The sequence below is a fragment of the Vicugna pacos genome, chromosome 14, assembly GCF_048564905.1.
Source record: "Vicugna pacos chromosome 14, VicPac4, whole genome shotgun sequence".
Taxonomy (NCBI): Eukaryota; Metazoa; Chordata; class Mammalia; order Artiodactyla; family Camelidae; genus Vicugna; species Vicugna pacos.
The window spans coordinates 61,432,208-61,454,344 of NC_133000.1; the positions used below are offsets into that span (position 1 = coordinate 61,432,208).

The window sequence follows — 22,137 nt, forward strand, 5'->3', positions numbered from 1 at the left end:
GCCAAGGTTAGTTTTTCTTAGGCGTCTCTATTTCTGCTCAATTGTAGAATTGTTAATGGTAAACTCAAGTATTTAAAACTTAATTTTAAAGTGGGAAAAGGACCTATAAGTGATTCATGCCGTGAAGGCAATTGCATCTTTGCTTTTATACACATATAGAAAAAGGAAAAGAAAAAAAAATCAGTGTCATGCCAGGTTTGACTTGCGGACTTTCTTTTCTTTGTTCTTTTCCTTTCTCTTCTTCAAAATAAATAAATCATTAAACCGATACCCTGAAACAACCCCCCTCAACAACTCCTTATTCTCCTTAATCGCAGGCGAAGCAGTGGCCTGTTGGCTGGGGAGAGGGCAGCGCCTGCGGGCAGTTCCTGGGGAGTGAGTGCCTCCCCTCAGGACGCTTTCCCAGCTGTGCTGCTGACGGAAGGAGAGAGAGAGGACGGAGGAGAGGGGACATTTCGGGGGCTTTATGAACAAGCTGTGCATAAATCTGTTCAATGGATCCGGCTTTTGTTTCTCCTTTCTGTAAAATGAGAAATATTAGAGATAACTTGCAAAGTCTCATTGGTGTTGTCCCCTCAACAAACATAATACAGTTGAATTTCTACCATGTTCCAGCCCCCACATCAGTGCTGCATGCTTAGTGAATTCCAGGTGCTGTGCTTGATGCTTGACAGCATCAGCCCATTTGTTTCCCACCGAATGACCTATCTTGAGCAAAGTCCTCTTACTTTCTCAATGAGAATCAAAGCCAAGGTGCCCAAGGCCATGGCTAGGAAGGTGGGGTAGCTGGGAATGGGAAGCAAGCAATCTGATCCCAGAGTCTACATTCCTCACCTCTACTCTGCACTGCCTCCGTGTCTCAGCCTTCATTCACTTCCTTGAGTTCCTCATTCTGTTTGTGTCCCTTCTCCGGGTCACCACCCCTCCATGGGACCCAAACCTGCAGAAGAGCCTGCACCGCGGTAGCCATAGTGTCTTATGTGTGCATGGCGCCATCTGCTGGCCAAACTAGGTAACTGTAGGGATCCTCCCTACATCTATTGTATTTGGGAAACATTACTGCTGCTTTATTTGGGGCTCTTTAGCTCTTTTCTTTTGTCTTGTCTTGTCTTGTCTTGTCTTCTCTTCTCTCCCCTTTCCTTTTATTTCCTTACCTTTTCCTTTCTTTTCTTTAAACATTAATTCACATATGCTAAAAAAAGTTTGTGTTCCTATTTTTACTGATTTATGATAGGAAAAGGAATTGTATATGCTAACAGAAATTGGAAAAGGGGAGGACCGCAGGAGCAAGACAATGGTGCAAGGAGCATTTTGTTATGAATGTAGTCTGGACGTCTCTTTTTCCGGCCTGACTCAAAGACAGAAATACAGTCCTGTAGAGGTATTGTGACAGTCGCTCTTTTCAGAACTATATAGCATTGTGAGAACAGCCCTCCCTCTCCATATACGTATATGGATATATTCCCCACTTCAATAAGTGTGAAATGTGAAGGAGGACTATCAGTTATACATTTACTCATCTTACTTGGTCATCTGATAGTTTCCCTGGTTCCTCTGAGGAGTTACGACCGACTTCCCCGCCTGGGGTGATTTCAGGACAATTTGAAGGTGCTTTGTTTTCCAGAAATCTCTGCCACATGATCGTGACTGCTAGGAATTTCTTTGCTAGAGACCAAAGCCTGCCTCTCAAGTATCATATAGTACCTTTTCTGTGTTATTTGGCAATAGTCACTTCTGCTGTAGGAGACAAGGAAAATGGGCAGAACAAATGAAACTCATAATGTTAAGTGTAGATAGTGGGTAAGCAAGTAGCTTATGAAACATAAGCAAGCCTAATAGGAGATATTAAATAAGCTGATAAGTCAGTTGATCATCTGAAAGGCATGCTAAAGATAAGCACAACAAAAGGAATATATACATGGGAAAAACAATAGATATGTCCTGTGTCCTGTGAGTCCCCTCAACCCCGGGGACACAGGTTGTTTCAGGTTTTCAGCTTTTGTTGGAATGGGGAAGGTGGGGAAAAGTGACGGAGTTCATATTTTCCAGAATCAAATGATAATCTCTTGTCACAGGCCCAGTATTTCCTATTTCTATCCTGTCTTCCCCTCACACTGCCACCTGCCTGCAAAAAAAGAAGGGAATTCTTGTCCTAGGAGACAAAAGTACATTGCTCTGAAGAGGTCTCCCTGAAGCTCTGTTTGGACTTGCTGTTCTCTGTACCATTCAGCAATTACCAGCAGAGGGCGCACTCCAAACTACCCAGTTCACAGGCTGTGTTCAGAATTCCCTCTCCTGGACCTCTTGGGAGTGTCTGCCTTCCATGAAGACTTAGTACACTGCTCTTCCAAGCTAAGATGTGTACATCCTTTACCCTCTTCTTCCCCTCCTTCCTTCCTCCCTCTCCGCTCCCACTCCTCCATTTCCATGAATAAAGTTGTGAAGAACACAAGCTCACAATCACAAAGCACCGAGCACATATTTTAACAAACCATAATGTGTAAGACAGTCAAAATTTTAGGAAAAATTATGGTCAACCCAACCTGCAAAAACTACAGATATGAGAATAATGAGCTGCAGAATATAAAATAAATAACATTAATGATTAAAAAATAAAATAGGGCACTTGAATTATGACTAAAGAACAAGAGATTAGAAAAACGAAACAGGCAGATTTGAAAAAGAATAGAATGGAACTTCTAGAAATTAAAAAAGAGACAGTAATACAAATTAGAAACTATGGTTGGGTTAACAGTAGATTATACAGAGCAGAGAAAAAAATTTAAAAATCAGAACATATGTCTGAAAAAATTCCCAGAAGCAGCATAGAGCAGAGAGAAATTTTTTTAAAAGTTTAAGAGAGTTTGAGACATAAAACAAACTAAAAATTAGATCTTATCAGAGTCACAGAAGGAGATACAGAAAGGATAGGAAGAGAGGTGATATCTGGAGAGGGAAGGGACTAATACATTTCCAGAACTGATGAAAGATATGCGTCATCAGTTTCAAGCAGTTCATCATACACTGATGTGCACCTGGGATGCTTCCACGTCTTGGTGACTGTAAATAGTGCTGCCGTTAATAGTGGAGTGTATGTATCTTTTCGAATTAATGTTTTTGTTTTTCTCGGATATGTGCCCAGAAGTGGAGTTGCTGGGCCATGTGGTGGTTCTGGTTTTGGGTTTTTAAGAAACCTCCATACTGTTTTCCATACTGGCTGTACCAATTTATATTCCAACCAACAGTGTACAAGGGTTCCCTTTTCTCCACATCCTTGCCAACATTCTTTATTTGTGTTCTTTTTGATGATGGCCATTCTGACAGCTGGGAGATGGTGTCTCACTGTAACTCTGATTTGCGTTTCCCTGATATTGGTGATGTTGAGCAGCTTTTCATGTTCTGTTGGCCACCTGCATTTCCTCCTTTGGGAAAATGTCTGTTCAGTTCTACTGCCCAAATTTTAAATGGGTTGTTTGTTTATTTGTTTGCCTTTTTAGCTGAAGTACACTTGATTTAAAATGTTGTATTAGTTTCTGGTGTACAGCATGGATGGACTTGGAGGGCATTTTGCTGGGTAAAGTGAGTCAGACAGAGAAAGACAAATACTGTAAGATATCACTTACATGTGGAATCTTAAAAAATACAATACACTAGTGAATATACAGAAAAGAAACAGACTCACAGATGTAGAGAAGGAACTAGTGGTTACCAGTGGGGAGGGGGGGAGGGGCAAGATGGAGGTGGAGGATTAAGAGGTATAAACTTTAGCTGTAAAATAAGCTACAAGGATGTATTGTCCAACATAGGGAATATGGCCAATATTTTATAATAACTATAAATAAAGTATAAGCTTTAAAAATTGTGAATCCCTATATTGTATATCTGTAACATATAATACTGTACCTCAACTATACTTCAATTTAAAAAATATGATATTGTAAAATAAATACACAAATGAAGTCTTTTTAAAAATTATGAATCAAATGGGAAATATCTTCAACTGCATATATTCTGATCCAACAATTTGACTTTCACCTATACATATGCTCACAGATGGAAAATCATTTATCGACAATGAATGTTCTTTGTTGTAGTATTTGTAATAACAGAGAATTGGAAATTATGTAAATGTCTATCATTTAGGAAATAATTAAATAAATTATGATACATCTCTAAAAAAAAAGTTCAGTAAATTCTGATGAAGACTTTTTAAAAAATCTGCACTTAGAAAATTACTACAAAAACCAAACTACAAAAACCAAAGACAAAGACAATCTTAAAACCAGCCAAAAAGAAAATGCAGATTAATCTACAAAGAAAGGAGAAATCAGACTCTTGATTTCTCAAAAAGAACAATTGAAGCCAAATAAAAATGGAATTATATCTTCAAAGTACTGAGTCAAAATAATTGTCTACTTATAACTATAGCCAGCAAAATTATCTACCAAAAGCAAGCACAGAATACATTATCTAACACACAGAAACTAAGAGAGGTAACTACCAACAGTCCCTAACTTCTGTTTTTAGGGAAACTTCTCAAAAATAGACTTAAGGAAAAAGAAAATAAACATTTGTGGAGATAAAAATCTAATTAGTGGAGCTAAAAACCAAACAACATAGAAATAATGACATAGACCAGAAGAGGAGTTACTAATATTAAACACTTTAAGGTCCCTGCATTATTATTCAGAAGGATAAGAAAGACAATGATTAATTTTACATATTAAATATGTACTATAATTTCTAGAATAACCATTAAACAATACAAGTAATATATAACTTCCAATTAAGTAGAGTGGAAAAAATAAAATGTGGAAAAACTCAACTCAAAAAAGTACAAGAAAGAAGAAAAACTATATGTATATACAGGAAAAAATAAGAAAAATCACATGTTAGAGAAAACAGATGTTAGAATCAGCACTAAGTTTAAGAATAAATCTAGCAAAAAGTGTAACAAGACCTTTGTGAATTAAAACATATAACTTTACTGAAAGACATTAAAGATGAGTTAAATGAAGAGACATACTATATTCATTGACAGGAAGACTAAATTTTACAAAGTTGTCCAGTTTCCCCCCAACAAACATCCTAATAAGTATATATCTGCATAACTTAATAAGCTTATTCTAAAATACATAAGGAAGAGCAAAGAGCAAAAAAAGAAAGAAAAAAAAGTCCCAGACACTTGAAAAAGGAGAGAAGGTAAGCGACACCAACAAGAGTAATTAAGAAAGTGTTGTATTGGTGCGGGAGCAGACAAGCAGGTGGACGGAACAGAGCAGAGAATCCAAAAACAGACCATGCAAACATTGATACCTGACAGACTGAAGTAACATCGCAGATCAATAGGGAAACAAGGGACTATTCGGTAAAAACAGAAGAACTGAGTTTCTATATTGAAAAATGAAATAGATCCCAAATCATAAAACACATCCAAAAAAAAGTCCATTCTTGGATGATTTAAGAACTTAAATGTGAACGCTAAAAATGTTGAAATAGTAATAAAAGACAATGTATTTATTATCTCTGAGGGAGAATTTCTTAATCGAGATCTCAAAAACACAAATCATTTAGGGAAAGCTTGATAAATTTGACTACATGGAAATTAATACTCTTTATTGAATGGCCCATAAAGTCAAACCACAGACTAGGGGAAGATATTTGCAGCATAAATAACCAACAAAAGCTTCTTGCTAGAATATATACAGAGCTAAAGATAAATTTTAAAAATCAAGCAAGTCAACGGATAAAAACAGGCAAAAAACTACAAATATCTTTGTAAACAAAAACATGAGCCAATAAACACAAGAAGATGCTCAACCTTATTGGTAATCAGAGAGTACAGAGTAGTAATCATAGGGTGGTACCTTTACACCCATCAGACTGGCGGCCAAAATCAAAAAGCAACTCTGAGAACACCGTGATACCAGGTGTTACGAAGTAGCACAATGAAGACACCGCCACGGGAAGGAGGGAGGGGCTGGACTGCATACTGCTGTGACTGCATACTCAGCAAAGCAATGTAGCATTATCTGTAAAATAGAAGATGGGCATTTCCTACATCCTAGCAATTCTGCTTCTAGGTTTTACCCTGTGCACAAGGAGAAATGCGTAAAAATGTTTATAGCTGTTCCAATTATTATGGGGTGAAGGCTGAGGGGGAAACGAAATAAATATTCATCTCCAGGAAAACACATAAATAAACTGTAACGTATTTAGTGAAATACTATATCCAGCTGTAATAATTAATGAACCATAGCTACATTCCTGAAGATGGATAAATTTTACAAGCATAATGTGTGAAAGAATAGATTACAGAAGAAACCTACACTGGGATTCCATTTATGTAAAGATTCAGAAGCACACAAGACTTCTGAAGAAGCAGGGGGTCACATAAGCCTTCACTGTTACTATATAATTTGTACTTTGTAATATCTGGTCGTTGCATGGTTCGTTAAGCTTCAGGCTAACAGAAAATTAAGCATTAACTATGGTGCCAGGAAAAAATCTGTGAACTCAAAACCTTAGGAGCCATCTACCAAATTTTAGTAAATGTCCATTTAGGCCGTTAGGAATATCATCTTAGGCTACCGTTAAAATGCTATCGGTAAATCAGACTTTATCCTCAATTCTGGTGCGTCCTCAGGCCATCCGAGCATGAAGTACTGTCACCTACCCGCATTCACTTGCTGCAACACTGGTCCACGCGGGTTTGGTCCTCTGCATGCCTAGTCCACCACGGTGTTCTGTCCGGACAGTGTCCCTGGAGACGGCGGAGCGACATGTCCAGGGCCCAGATCTCGGCTCTGGTGTTCGGCGTCGGGGGCTTCGGCGCTCTGGTCGCTGCCACCGCCTCCAACGAGTGGAAAGTAACCACCCGAGCGTCATCGGTGATAACGGCCACTTGGGTTTACCAGGGTCTGTGGATGAACTGCGCAGGTAACGCGCTGGGCTCTTTCCATTGCCGACCGCACTTTACTATCTTCAAAGTAGAAGGTAAATATGATAGCTTTGTTTGAGGTGGAAGTAAAACGTTGCTTTTCCCCTCGCTGTGCTGAAGTGGCTGTAGACAGTCGGATGTTAACTGAGTGCTTAATCCAAGTGCCAAGATTTGCCTAGGATGGATGGGGTGTCTGAATGTTGGCTGAAATAATTAAATCATGTCTTTTATATGGCAAATGAAATTTGAGAATAACTTTACAGATCTTTTAGAGATACCTAATGTGAATAACAGACTTCAAAGGAAAGGAGCAGAAATGATTGGCTTGTTTTAAAACTAGTTTTGATTTGCCTTGTGTCTAAGATACACACACACACACACACACACACACACACACACACACACACACACACACACGCTGTCAGTAGATCATATGTTATCCTAAATCCCTGTACTTCCTCAGACCATCCGAGCATGAAATCCACACACACATATGTATATATTCGTATATATATATATTCACATTGATTGAAGCATAGAAGATGGAGAGTGTTGAAAGAGGATGGGGTTTTTAGAGGGTTCCCATATTTTTGAAAAAATCATGTTTAGTGATAAAATAGCAGAGCAAAAAAGTTTTTAAAAGAAGTCAAGGGGAATAAAATGCCCATGAACTTTCACTTTTTGTTATTAGGTTTTATTAAAAATATATATATAAACAAGCTTTCAACGTTATGTATGTTAGAAACTATTACAAGTGCATGTATCTGAAAGAGGGAAAAAATTTTGAAGGCATTTTTAGTATAATCCATAAGAATATTGAATCCCTACTATGTTGTACACCTGAAACTAATACAATATTTAAATCAACTCTACTTTTTGTAAAAAGGGCATTTCAAAAAAAAAGGCATTTTCATATCTCAGGATACCTCCAGGAAACAACTATTTGCTATTTGCTTGTATGTTGTTATAAGAATCACTATGTGCCTCCACTATCTGCCTGTGGGTTTATGATATTAAAAATTGCCCCTAGTATTTTGTAACATATAAACTGTTTGCAGTCAAATTGCAAAACTGTACCTTGGCCCCAGTGAAGAAAATGAAATAAAATTTTAACTAGGAAGTTACTAAAGCATAATGTTTTATGGGATTTTTGTGTCAAGTATTCACATCATTAGTCGACAATGCATGCCAAAGGATAAAGAAGGGATATTCAGTTAAAGCCAGGAGCTTCCTAATGACAATCAGAGGAAATGTTCAAGCTCAGATATGCCAGTTAGGCCCTCACATAACATGGACTTTTCTAAGCACCCATTAGTGAAATCAGTGCTATGTCTCTCTCCAGTCCCAACTTTACAATTATTTCGGGATATTTCAAAACTGCTCCTTCTACTACAGAAGGTTTCCCTCGGTACAGGGGAAATTGTACCGTGAGAAGAAGAGTGCTGTGGAGACACTGTTGTCATTCCACAGACCTCTTGGCCCGTTCCCATCTTAGGCACCAAGTGGAAGATCTGTCATGGGGGTAAGTGTATTTCTTTGTTCTTTACCAGGTTCATCCTTTAAAAATCTTTTTTGGACTTATTATCCTTCATTCTCTATTCCTTAGTGAAACCCAGTTATTGTGAAAAATAGGCCTTCAACCTTAGCTCCAAGCTAGACTAAAGAACGAGCATAGATTTCTGTTGTGACTTCAACGCTACTTCCCCAACTGCAATTTAGAAAACGGGGAGTTAGAAATATTGTTATTAAACAGAGTTGGTGGTGGTCCAAATAATCTTCCACCCTTAAAACTTCATTCCCCTGATTTTGCTTCTCAGTAGGAAAAATCATATATTCTGTGTCTGCTGTGTACCCTGCACACGAGAGGTAATTTGGAAAACCTTGTCCACTGACAATGCTTCAATTAGAACATGTAAAATTAATTTAACATGATCTCTCCACTTTCTTCATCCTGGATCAAAATCTTTATCAAAGATACAAGTTACTATGGAAATCTATTTATAGCATCAGGAACACTGATTCATACTTCCAAAGGAAATGGAAACAAATTTGCATTTCCTTGTTCACATGGAGTCATTAGCCGGTGATGTTGGTTGCTTTCCTTTATTCCTACTTGAAAACAGCAGTAGGGGAGCTGAGAAAGCTTTCTATACTAATAGGCTCTCAAGCATCACAATAATTCAAAATTGAGAAAATAACTCATAAGCCAAAGAGGAATGAAAACGGTCTTACCGCATTTAAAAATAATAAACAATTTAAGCCTACATTGTCAATTAGAGACAAATCTTCTTAGACTTAGGCCAGATTAAGCCTCCTCTAAGAAAGAAAAACAGAAAAATCTTTTTAAGCTGCGAGACTTTTCTTTTCCCCCATTCTGGTTACATAACTTTGTTGTCAAAATCATACTGAGGTGGAAAGCCCCATTAAAAAGACGGCAGGACCCCCAGGCAGCACCGTTCAGTTCCCTGGCCCAGCAGCATTATTTCGCTTTTTAAACTCTGAAATGGCTTACTTCTAGGAAAGCAGAACTTACCCCTAAGATTCTATTGGTTCCTTGAGCTAACTCTTGATTGATCCATTTGTAGTGCTTCATTTGCATGAAGCGAACTCCTCATTGGCCCATTTCTCTCACTCCTGATTGATCCATTTCTACAAATCTTGTTCCTAATTAGTCACCTTTGTTATACCTTATTTGTATATGATGTTGCAAAATGTTGCAGTCTAGACTGGTAGCCTATAAAAGCCTGTATAAACCTACAGACGGGGTCCAGAGCTTGGAGTGTTAACTCCTGTGGGCCCGCTGGCGTAATAAACCTGAGTTCTTCAACCCTCCAAGCGCTGCTTGGTCTCTCGCCTGGATCCAGGTTGCTGTCACAACTGAGCTGTAACACACATTGCTGCAACAATACCTTCTTGTTATTAACCCTCTGAGATGCCCCAATATAACCAGTTTTTAAGGGACTCATTTAGGCTAATAGTGACTACATTCTTTAAAGACTTGATGTAAGCCAGCACCTCTTTGGATAAGGGGCAATTCCAGTTGTGAAAAATACAGGTTCCCCTCAACTAGTGTTCTGTGGAGTCAATTTCAGGAAAACACCATAGGGACACTTGTAATTCAGCACTCACTGGGGCCTCAAAGCTTCCTGACTCAATTTCAAAAGCACTCCACTCTTTTTAGATACAATATCCACTCTAGGCTGTGTATCTGGTTTTGTCATGTTTTGCTTTTCGCTCTTGTCGATGTTAATAGAGATGTTTTAACTGTGAAAGTGGAGCATCTCTCACGGGGAGAGCCACAGTAGTTTCTGATGGGGAAGCCCGTGTCCGGAGAGCATTGCTCTAGTGCTGAGTCACGGTTACCTTGAGGACGGGGACCTGATCTGTGATGTTCTCCTTGTTCTCCTTGTCCTCCTGGCACACAGTGGGCTCTGGCTGCATATTTGCAAAATGACTGAATGAATAAAATAATGAGTGAGACAGGTAGTTTGTGATGAAAGCAAAACTGTATTCCTGGAGGAAGGCTGGAGTGTCTGAACTGTGGAGTGGTTTAGGATGTACTCAGGCAACAAAAAGGAAGATTACGGGACTGCAATTCAGCAGACTGAGCTTCAAGTTCTGACTCCTATTTAGCTAGTCAGACAGCTTGACTTTGGTAATGAAACTTTCTGTGCCTCATTCATAACTTTCCTCCTCCATATATTGAGAGAGCTAGACGGATGCCAGGAGTCCCTTAAAGTGTGTTTCAACTTGAAGTTCAACTCAAGAACTTTACAGACCTTCACCACCTTGCAGTAGAAGGTCAGTAAAGAATGATGGCTGTAAAAGTCTCCTTCTTTTTCTTTTTCTCCCCTTATCCATTACGTTGGCTGGCTTCCTGTGTTCCTGACTTTAGAATCTTATCTGCATCTGAGGGGATTTGGATCTAAATGACCTCAGGTGACCATGTGACCCAAGTAAAGGTGCCAGGATTTCGGTGGAATGAAGCCAAACACTTCTGGAAGCTGGCAGTCACAAGACGCTGACTGCCTGTAGAAATATGAATCTTCTCTCCTCATTTCCCAAACCTTCACCTCTCTCTCCTCATTCCCTTATCAGCCAGGCCATCAGGATGAAGCAGGAGTGGGGAGGGGGGAGGGATAGCATTTGCTAGAGAAGAGGGGCTTTCTATGGGTGTTTATTCACGTATAGGAAACAGTTGGGAGCCACCTTAGGTCATAACTTTAGATTTCTTCCTGGTGGAAATGCATGCCTTAGTCCACGATTCAATAACAGTAGTAAATAAATCTCAAATAAATAAATAAAAAGTAATTACAGTATCCCTGAGGGAAAATTGACTTGAATAATTTAGATACTTCAAAAATAATTCCAAAAACACTAAATTCCATAGATCACCTCACCCTTGGAAGGTATTTACCTTTAGTCTCAGGACAGGTGTCCATTTGCTAAGAATCTAACTGATCTCTGAGACTTAATTTCATTAATTAAGACTAAGGTTAATTTTCTTTTCAGATTTTTTTTTTTTGCTGTGTTCCAAATGCATATAAAATTACCTAAAAGCATGCTGAAAAGCTCAAATTCTGTCTTTGGCAGTTCTCACCCCAAAAGTAAGTGTAAGAAACATTCAAGGTGTTTTAATCCTAACAAAAAAAGGCATAATTTTATGTGTGTACTGACACAGTCCATGACCCAAAGTAGGTGAATTGCGTTTTCGCATAAAACTGTCTCTGTGCCCAGAGAATTGGATGCATTTGCTGAAATGTGCCCATGCCTCGTGGTGGTGAAGATGGCACTGGAGCCAAGGCAGCCCAGGACTGGACTTGACCCTAAGTCAGTCTGCTGCAGGGTGTTCTTTCAGGGAAGCATCAGAGGTTCTCAGGACAGCCTGTGTCCATCAATAACTCCTCTCTTTGAGGCCAGGATCTTATCTTATTTATCTTGGTGTCCTCAGCACCCACCACTGTGGCTGGCTCCTGTCAGGCTCTCAGTAAAGGCATGTGGATTGAACAAATGGAAGAAAAAATCATTCACCAAGTTAAATCAGTTTCTGCAAATTTTATATATGCAGAGGGCATCTCCTGTCATTTCACCCAGCTCTGGCAGAGGGAGAAGGCCCTAGGGAAGTACTTAGAAGGCATAAAGGAGCCAGGAGTATTTTTTACGATAGGATTCAAGGAGCAGTTTTCAAGAAGCAGAATGATTTAGAGCTTTGCTTTTCAGAGTGTGGTCCTCAGACCAGCAGCTTCTCTACCACTTGGGAACTTGCTAGAAATGCAGAATCTCAGGCCCCACCACGGACCTATAGAGTCAGAATCTGCACTGTAACAACATCTCCAGGGGTCTCCCATGCACATTAAAAGATGAAAAATCCTGTTTAGAGCCTGGACTTCTAGTATGATGGACTCACCGTTTACTAACTAAGGGTCTTAATCTCCCTACGCTTCAATTTTCTTACCTGCTAAATGGTGATGAAACGAGATAACAGGCAAAGTGCCCATTGCAATGCCAGACAGAGAGACACTCACCATAAAGGGTGGCCATCATTCCTACAAATACTGCTTTAAGTGCCTGAAAAGCCCACATCTCAACAGTAGGAGGGTGACCGTTACGTCAGGACTACAGTAGCTGCTTCCTGGAATCCAAAACCTAATAGGAGGATGCCTTTGACCCCTGTTGCATGGCTTATGTCATATTTATAATGACGTGAAGGATGTTGTGCTCATTGGACTACAGTTTAGGCTTGGGGTTTGCTATACTTCATAAGGCAAGACCACACTGCACTAAGTCAGGTTCTCACCACACATGTTCGTTGTGTCAGTCACATGTTGCATCTGCTGGAGATGGGGAGAAAAGGCCCCCTTTGGGCTCTGTGGTAGGAGGTAGAGCTTCATCAAACCTGGGATGTGTCTGTATGCTGGGTAGTCAAAAAAGCCAAAGGTTTACTGGAATATTCCCAGCCCCAAGGACTGAAAGAAACTTTGTAACAAACAGTGGTATATTGACTTGAATCATATCTGCATTTTACAAAGTGCTTTCACATACATAGTCATATTTATCCAAAAGATGGTATTCAGTAACCCCCATTTTACGGACAAAGTAACTGAGGCTCACAGGAGAATGTATGTATGTATGTATGTATGTATGTATGTATGTATTTATGAAGTTTTCTTTTTTTTTGAGGGGGGAGGTAATTAGGTTTATTTATTTACTTACTGGAGATTGAACCCAGGACCTCATGCATGCTAAGCAGGCACTCTACCAATTGAGCTATATCTTTTCCCCCAGGAGAATGTATTCATGACTTTGTGTGGTTGTCTACAGGCATTTGGGGGGAAATGTTCAGCATTTTGTACTAGCCCAAAACCTGTGTTTAAGTCCCAGTTCTGCCACTTAACTTTTCGTATGACCTTAAATAAGTCACTTAAATTCACTTTGTTTCCTTTTCTTATCTATAAAATGATGATGGTGATTTCTAGTTACATACTTTAAAAGTTTGAGGGAAGATGGAGGGAAAGAATTCTATTACATGAAATAGATGAATATGAGTTTTTAAATGTACCTGGAATTTATTTCAATCAGGGATGGCAAGACACAGATATAAAATGCTGTCATGAGGAGCAAGTTTTATTTTTTTAATTTTTAAAACTTTATTGCATTTTTTTTCAGGGTGGGGGAGGTAATTAGGTTTATTTATTTATTTTAATGGAGGTACTGGAGATTGAACCCAGGACCTCGTGTGTGCTAAGCACACACTCTACCGCTGAGCTGTACCCTTCCAAGGAGCAAGTTTTTAATCTGCACAGATCCCTAGAAGCAGGAGGCGTGGTTCGGGAAGCACGAGAGTCGCTCAGAAGGCAGAAGGAGTGAGAGGAAAGCATGGACAAGACCCTTCACTGAGCTGTCTGGTAGCAGCCCTGGGTCAGGACAGAGGACTATTGGCTTGATGTGTGAAAGCTTGATAAAGGAGGTCACTGCAGGGTGGGCTTTGGATTAGCCAGTTTGCCTAGGAAAGCTGCGCTTGTTTGTTACCTCTAAGAATCTGCTACCCCTGGGAGGACAGTCTCCTCCCCCATCACCTATCACTGCGAGGCCCTAGATGCCAGAGCATGGAGAAGGCAGGAACTGAGAAAAATGCAGTGAGTACAGTATGCATTACCAGATCCTTTGGTGGTGTTTGCACAGGTAGTTCAGCCTCCCCTTTATGGCTTCCCATGTTTATCTGATTGTCAGGATTTGTTTTCATGCACTGAATATTTTGTGTAGGAAAGGTTCAGGAGTATTTTTCATAGCGTCCATTGCTTCTCTCTTCCCCTCTCTCCCTTTCTCTTTCTCTGTCTCATTGCCCGTCTGGCCACACATGCAGCAAGGTGGGGCTCTTGAGTCTCCTCTGCTAAAATTCCATTACTCATAGACTTACTCCTCCTAAGGGAGATGTACTCAAAGGACTTCTTCTGAGCAAAGGGCATGCTGGAATTAGTAGTTTTAAAATTTCCTGCCCCTCTGCATTTTTTAGGTAATTCTTGAACACTTCAGAAAGCAGTATTTCTCTTAAATAGACTCAAGATAATTGAGCTGATTTTCAGGAGACAGCTGGTCTACAATTAAGCTTTGCATTAGAGGAAAAACTGATGACCCAAAATTGACAATTTGGCAAGTGGCTATGATACCACATTACAACGACAAGAGGAACCCTGTAAGTAGTTAATTCACTTGTTCATGAATGAGCTCCTTTCATCAAAGCATTCATTAGATTCCTGATGCTGAATGTAGGCTCTGGGGACTCAGAGAGGAAAAAGACACAAGCCTGTCCTTAGTGGGTGTGCTTCTTAGAGGGGGACAATCATTTAGCAAACAAATAGCCCAGAATGGTAAGTGCCATGTGCTGATTAAGTTCAGCAGGGTAGGCAGACTTCCCAAAAACCCAGTGCTTGAACCGTCTTGAAAGCTGTGTAGAAGTTTGCCCAGGAGAAAGAAAGAGAGGGCATTTCAGGCTACGGGAATCATCTGGCTCTACAACTTATTAACTATATGACTCCAGGCAAAATGCTTAACAAATGAGCTCCCCTATCTGTAAAATGGGAGTAATATTATCTACTTCAGAGGGTGGTGGTGAGGATTAAGTGAGTTAATCTGTGAAGAGCATTCAAAGCAAGGCCAGCACATACAAGCAAAGACCTCAACTCAGGAAGGAGCCAGATGCATCAGGGAATAGCAGGCACATTGGAAAGGCTGACACCTGGGATGTGCAGGGGGAGCTTAAAAATGGGGCCACAGATGCAGATAAAGGGAAACTTGCAAAGGGACCTTTAAGCACTATGAGTGGATTTAGACTTTGTTTTAGAGGAGCTGGAAAGCTATTGACACATTCTGAGCAGAGAATCCCTGATGGGCTTGCATTTCAGAAAGATGCTGCAGTGCTTCATGTGAGAATCTGACCTTAGAGCTGCAGTGGGAACAGACAAAGAAGAAACTTAGAGGAGAAACTGAGAAGACCAAGTAACTTGGTGACTCACGAGGGATGAAGGGGTCACAATGCTCCAAGGTTCCTGCCTGGAGACTTGTGGGCCATGAAAGAGGAAGCTGGCTGCAATGCAGGTCCTGACCTATACGTGCCATCCATTCTCCCAGGGCAGTGTTTTCTAATACATTCCAAGATTTTAAGTAATCAGATTCTCAACTTAGTGTTTGGCTTTAAAAAATCAATTGGACAGAATGAAAGAGACTAGTTTGACTGAATTCAATTAAAAAAAAAACTATGCTTCTTAGATGTTTGGTAAAAACCAATAGGAAAAGGTAATAGCCATAAAGATAAATGCAATCTAAAGTGCCATTAGTAGCTTAAGAATATCCGAATTAGGAGGGTGTAACAGCCGCCTGCTCCCCATAGTCTGTAGTCAGATTGCACAGGGCTAGTCTTGGGCGCCATATTTGAAGGGACATGAATATAGATCACATTCATTGATTTGAGAGTAAGGTAACTAGGAGGAAGAGAGGTCTTGAAATAAATTAACATGGGTAATTATTTCATCTGGGAAACAGGAAAAGAAGATGGTGGGTATGGGTGTGGGGGGAAAGGGTGGGTAAGAAGATGAGTAGGACCACGGGGTGAATGTAACTAGGAAATCGGATTTAGGAGAGCTATGAAGAAGAAATTTCTAGCAGAGTTGCCCAACCATGCAATGGGCTGTCCCACAAAGAATTGTTTAGAAGTATCCAGAGGAGATATCCTTTGCTGAAAAGGTGGTAGAAATAATTCCTGCATTGGCTGGGTAGACAGACTAGGCGATCATTAAAGTCATTCCCAGTTTCAGATCTGAGATTCTATGAATATATAAAAAGAAAAGTATTTAAACATCAGTATTCCTGATTTTCATACTGACTTAAATATTTTTGTGCTCTGCGCTGGGCATTTGGGGACGTAACAATAAAAAGACCTGTCTCTGCCCTGGAGATGTGCACAGTCTAGATGGAACAGGAGTTAAAGTAGTAAATGTCATCATATACATGGGTATGTTTTTGTTATTATATTTAAATCAATATATTAATATATGTTAGCGTTAATGATGAATATGTAATTTTCTACCTTGAGCTGATATTTTAAAAGGTCCTAAGCAAACCCAAGAAGTGTGCCACCTAACCTTTGCAGAGGAAGGACTGACTCCTTCTAAATCCAGATGTAGAGCTAGGTGCTGGGGGTGGGGGAGCTTTGAGAGCACAAGTCCTGCCTTTAACTGGATTTCTTTGGATCCAAACCAAATCATGTATCACAACCAGACCAGTCACCCTACTGGGAGACTGATATTCTCCAGAACACGAAGTGCCGACTGTCAGGTGGGCAGGGGGATATCTGACTACAGCAGATGCTCTCAGTGACCACCAACAAGCCTCCAGCCAGTCACATCTGGGGATGGTCTATAGGACCCCTACAAACGTCCCCACGGAGCTAATTCTCTGCTTTGGTGGTTGAGACCTTTCCTTGGCCCTGTGCCCCAGCTCTGTGCTCTTCCTGCTTTGCCCAGCCTCCCAGGTCCTGGAGATCAGCTGATGCTCTCTCTCCTGTTTAAATCTGGACCTCAGACCTCTCACCTTTTCCCCCTCAGCAGATGTCTGGCTTCCAGGCAGTAGATCTGTCTTATGACTGTTTTACCCGCTAATTCCAGCCCACCTGGCTGCTCAGTCCTCACCCACTGCCTGCTCTCAACTCTAAGCTCCAGACTCGACTGGTCTGCCTGCTGGCTGGCCCATTTCCTCTATCCCTAGTTCTGCCTCCTCACCAGAAGGCACTCTTCTCCCACCCTGTGCCTTGGGAGGGACTATCGGAGCATATCTCCAAGCTGTGAGAATTTGGGGGGAAGGGAGAAGAGGGAGGGAAGGAGTGAAGCAGGAATCACATTCACTGCCCAGCTGACAGCTAAATGCAGTTGGTGCTGGCCTTGGTTGGAGGTGGAGCCACAAAGGGGAGCCAGAAGATGCTGTTAGAGAGTTATCTGGAATTCATTTATATCATCTGGGGAAATACCCATGTTATCCTCCTGACTCCCTCTATCCCAGATTCAGGTCAGTATAGGGAGGGTTTGGAGCCTGAGTGACCACAGCGCCCTCCCCAGGAAACTTCCTGTTTCAGCTGCAGCTCCAACACTGTCCTGTAGGTAATTAGAGCTCAGAGAAGTTACATAACTTGCTCAGTTTCATGGGGAAGGTGGTGGCCATGGCAAAATTCAAATGCCAGACCGTGTGACTCCTGAACCCAAACGCTTGATTAAAGGGCTCCCCGTGGCTGATTCCCAGCAAGAGGAATGCGTCACAACGATCCTGACTTGCCTTTCTAGTCCCCCTGCTTCCATCAAACTGGACTTTGCACTTAATCTTTTCCCTAGTCTGTGCCTCTGCTCACACTGTCTGGGGTAACTGCCTTTCTTCATCACCCTCCATGTCTCTCCTCCTTCATACTCCAAACGCCATCTCCCAAGCAAAGCCTTCTGCATCTTCTAACCAGAAGGGACCTTTGTCTCCACTGGTACCCCAGTGGCACTTGGTGCTTTTCTTCCCATAATTTTCTTTCTCTGGCTTGGACTGTGCTTACCTGTGTACTTGTCCTTTCCCATCACTAGGTATTAGCCCCATGAGGACAGTGGTTGCACAATTTCTTTCTGTCCCTTTCCCAGTATATAAAATCCAGAAAAATCTGTGCTCTGTAAGGTTTATGTTGAATTAGTGAATTATCTATTGAGAGGGGTGAATGGGAGTAAGGACAGGACCGCAGCGCCTGGCTCAGCTTAGAGCTTAGAGCTGAGAGCATCCTTGGTGCCATCACTAAGTCTGTCTCCATGGTGACCAGGCTCACGTTTCTCCTTCTTGTCCAACAGCATAGCATGATAGAAGTTTCAAAGCATCCTAGCAAACTCATCAAAAGAGACATTGTTTAACATGGTGTTTCTTGCTCTTATGGAATCATGCTGGGTCCAATTGGGAGTTTTTTTTCCCTTACAAAGGTCTCTAAAACCATCCCTTTAATCAGCTGTACTAGAATTTATCTGGGGTTTGCTACCAAGCTTGCCAATGGCAAGCTTTGAAATGTACCCTTGCGAAATTTGGAACATTTTCCTGACCCCTGCCCTTCTCCCTAGTCATGTTTGCCTCCATTCTAAGATTTCACCTGGTCCTTTCATTCAGATGTTAACGTTATGAAAAATCTCAGGCACCATTCACAAGTTTCCTCTGGGCCATAGAAAACAGCCTGTATTTGAAAGGTGCAGCTGAGAAATCAGAATGTGATTAAATTGGCTCTTATTATTCTGCTTACTGGAATAGGCTCACTCTCTGAGGACTTTCCGTCCTCTGAGTGGTTCTGGGCTGAGCCCTTCTCTTGGTAATTAATGACTGAGACATGGATGTGGCTGTTAGTCTTGACCATGAATCATCCAGCCATGCATGACCGCAGTCAGCAGAAAAAAGAGCTCTCCAGCTTCTCATCTGCTGGATTCTGAAGAGTGGCTGGATGGTATGAGAGATCAGGTTTCTGCAGGTTATAAGCAACTGGATAAAAAGTGCAGGGTAAACATAAAGTGTCATTCACTGAAAGCAAAACAAATTACAAGCCATAACCCTCTCAAGATAGCCTGGTACCACTCAGGTTATCTATGTTCCAAAACATGTGTGCGGATGATTGCTTTGAATAGTTGTTCTTTCATGAATCTTACTTTATGTGAACTCAAATGGTTGAGATAAGGAGTGGAAATCATTTTCCAACAATAAGTTATTTCCTTCCTGAATTTTTTTCCCGTCAGGATTCTCTTAGTTACCCTGTACCCTGACCACACACACACACCCACAACTCAACTATGCTTCCTTAGTTCTTCAAAATATTTGTAAATATCTTTGATTATTAACTTGGCAGGTCTTCTCTTCCTATTTATAAATTTTGATTCTTCCCGTAATCAGCCAGCAATTTTTTCCCAAAAAATTTAACCTGTCTTGTATCTCAAACATTTTATTTTATTTTTCCTATGTGTAAAAGCTATGCTCTACACTACATCAGCCTATGGGAACAAACGCTGTATCTTTACATTTCTGACCCAATTCAGATGGAATCCAGGCAGAAACTCCAGACTTTGCCAGGGGCCCCTGCCCTGAATATCTCTGAACTTCCTGGCAATGCTTGTAATGATCTCATCTCTTACTTGCTGTTGTCTTCAGGGGGAGCTTGGGTTCTTCGCAATAGCACTGTAGCTTGGCTCAAGTCCCATGATCACCACCAACCACTACCACTTCCACCTCAAACTCCATCAGCCTTTTCCCTGAGTAAAAGGAGAGTGAAAACCGTGTTTTCTATGCAAACATGGCTTCTAGAAAACACCCCTAGGCAACCCCCCTGCAACATGTCTGTGCATAAGCTCCTCCCACCTGGAACTCCAGTGCCTTCTTTTCTCCCTCAAGGTCATGTTCTACCACTGCTGACCTCTGCACCCACCCTGTCTCTTTCTCCCTTCCTTCCTGTGTCAACTGCAGATAGACTTGTCCCAAGGGTTTCAAGAGGTGACAATTTCAATTCACCAAGGGTAAGTTTTTCCCACAAAACACACCCACAGCCAGGATGGCCAAGTCATACGTTCTAGTACTGGTGCCACATTGGACCAAGACACTTGTCCTCCTCTCCAACAATTTAAAGAAGATTGATGCTGAGATCAGATCACTGAATAGGCTCCCCTCCCTCTCTGCCCACTCTCTCATGGGGTTGATGGCAGGGAGAGATGGAAAGTGCTGTCTTCTCTACACGCTGGCCTCATCTTAGAGGTTCACTGAAGATAGAGTGGGTGGTGTGTGAGGATGGAAGGATGGAAGGGGGCCTGGGGATGATGTTAGAGTCCTAATGCCTTGAGAAAATTTGACTCCAGTGAAAATTTATGACTGTGAATAGATATTGAGGACAAAGATGCTGTCCAGCTCTATAGGACATGTAATAATTACATGTAATGCAAAAGGACATTTTGGGGCCTAATTTCATCCCCTGACCTCCACAAAGTTGGAATTCCAAGCCTACAAGTCCCTTTACAGAGACCCATGGCTCGTGGCATTTTTCTGCTGGTGAGACTTGGCCATTGTCTCTACGGTTCGCTCTGTACTGACTGACCGGTCCCGGGAGCCACAGGGGAGGTGAACATTCCTGCTTCTGGGGCTTTGACGAGTCCCGAGCTCAGCCTGTCTTCTTACACATCCTCTGTGGTTCTCAGAGCCTCTGTCTCTTTCTAGTTTCCAGGAAGCAGAGCACAGTGACAGCCTCAGGCAAGCAGTGGCCTCCTTGTTACTAGAAAGGCACCTCCCTTCCCCCCCAGGAACTCAGGCCTCCACTGGTTCTCATCTTCTTCATGAAGCCTGTGACAGCTGCCCGTCTCCCGGGGCATCTGCTCCCACAGCCTCAGGCAACTCTCTTATGGCATTTACTACTGTCCACCCTGATTTTTGGTTTTGGACAGTGGTGTGTAGGTAAATGCTAACAACCCCCTAAAAATGCATGTATAAATATAGATATAAAGATATAGAGACATATACATACATGCACATGTGTACATGTGTAAATACATATGTATGTTTATGGTAGATTTTACTGATATAAAGATACATAACACTCAGTTTACAAATAGTAATAAGATGCACAGTATTCTTCATCATAAATTACATGTAGTCAGTTGACTCTCACAGAATGCTTTTAGATTTGTGCTAAATTTTTGTATCCAGGGCCAACTAATGGTTGCAACTGATGATTAAGTGTAATTCCTACCTGATCACTGGCTGATCTAGAACAAGTCATGTGAAAGCCAAACAAGGAGAAGCATATTTGTATAGCACTTGGTGGTCAACAGCATGAGTGACTTCTTTGCTGCATTGGATGATTGTTTTGAATATTGCAAGAATATTTCCTCAAATTTGTTGTGCTATTCATAATGTAATGGCTTTAGACGTGACATCCTTTTCAGTTTAATCGACGTTTACAACATTTCTCCATTTCTTACATTTAGAAAACAAAAGAATGAAAAGGTCCCAATTTGTAGCATTTGCCAGTTTCTGTGATGTAACTGGGGTAAATACTTCTTCCATGGCAATTTCAAGCTACCAATGTGATGTCACTGAATGTGGAGTTGGGGAGGCATGTGCAGTAGCACATAATTACACAGCTGTAATCGACCTCAAGAGCACAGATGATTTAGGAAGTGATGAATTCTGAGTATTTATTACCTTTTGCTTTCAATATAAGTTACTTAATTGTAAATTTATATTTTTTTAAGTGGCTGTGTTTTGAAACTGACTTGGCAATTGGCTCTTGAGAGCTGGTAGGAGCCACAATAGAAAACAAGGCAAAGATTCACCAACACCATATACAAAAATAAGCTTAAATTGGATTAAAGACCCAAATGTAAGACTGGGAATCATAAAACTCCTAGAGGAAAATATAGATAGATCACTCTTCGACATAAATCATAGCAATATTTTTTTTGGATCTGTCTCTAAAGAAAAGGAAGTAAAAGTAAAAATAAAGAAAAGAGATCTAATTAAATTTAAACGCTTTTGCACAGCAAAGGAAACCACCGACAAAAAAGACAACCTACTAAATGGGAGAAAAAAATTGCAAATGATATGACTGATAAGGGGTTAATATCCAAAATATATAAACAGCTCATACAGGTCAACATCAAAAAGCC

General features: G+C 41.0%; 1 protein-coding gene across 1 annotated transcript in view; it reads left to right on the forward strand.

Moving 5' to 3' along the window:
• The first annotated feature begins 6,565 nt into the window (after window positions 1-6,565).
• Window positions 6,566-22,137, forward strand: part of CLDN10 (claudin 10) — an 88,629-nt gene continuing 73,057 nt past the window's right edge. Inside the window, exon 1 of the mRNA XM_006211003.4 lies at window positions 6,566-6,996. Coding sequence (XP_006211065.1) covers window positions 6,783-6,996 — 214 coding nt within the window. The 5' untranslated portion in view covers window positions 6,566-6,782. The remainder of the gene's footprint in view (window positions 6,997-22,137) is intronic.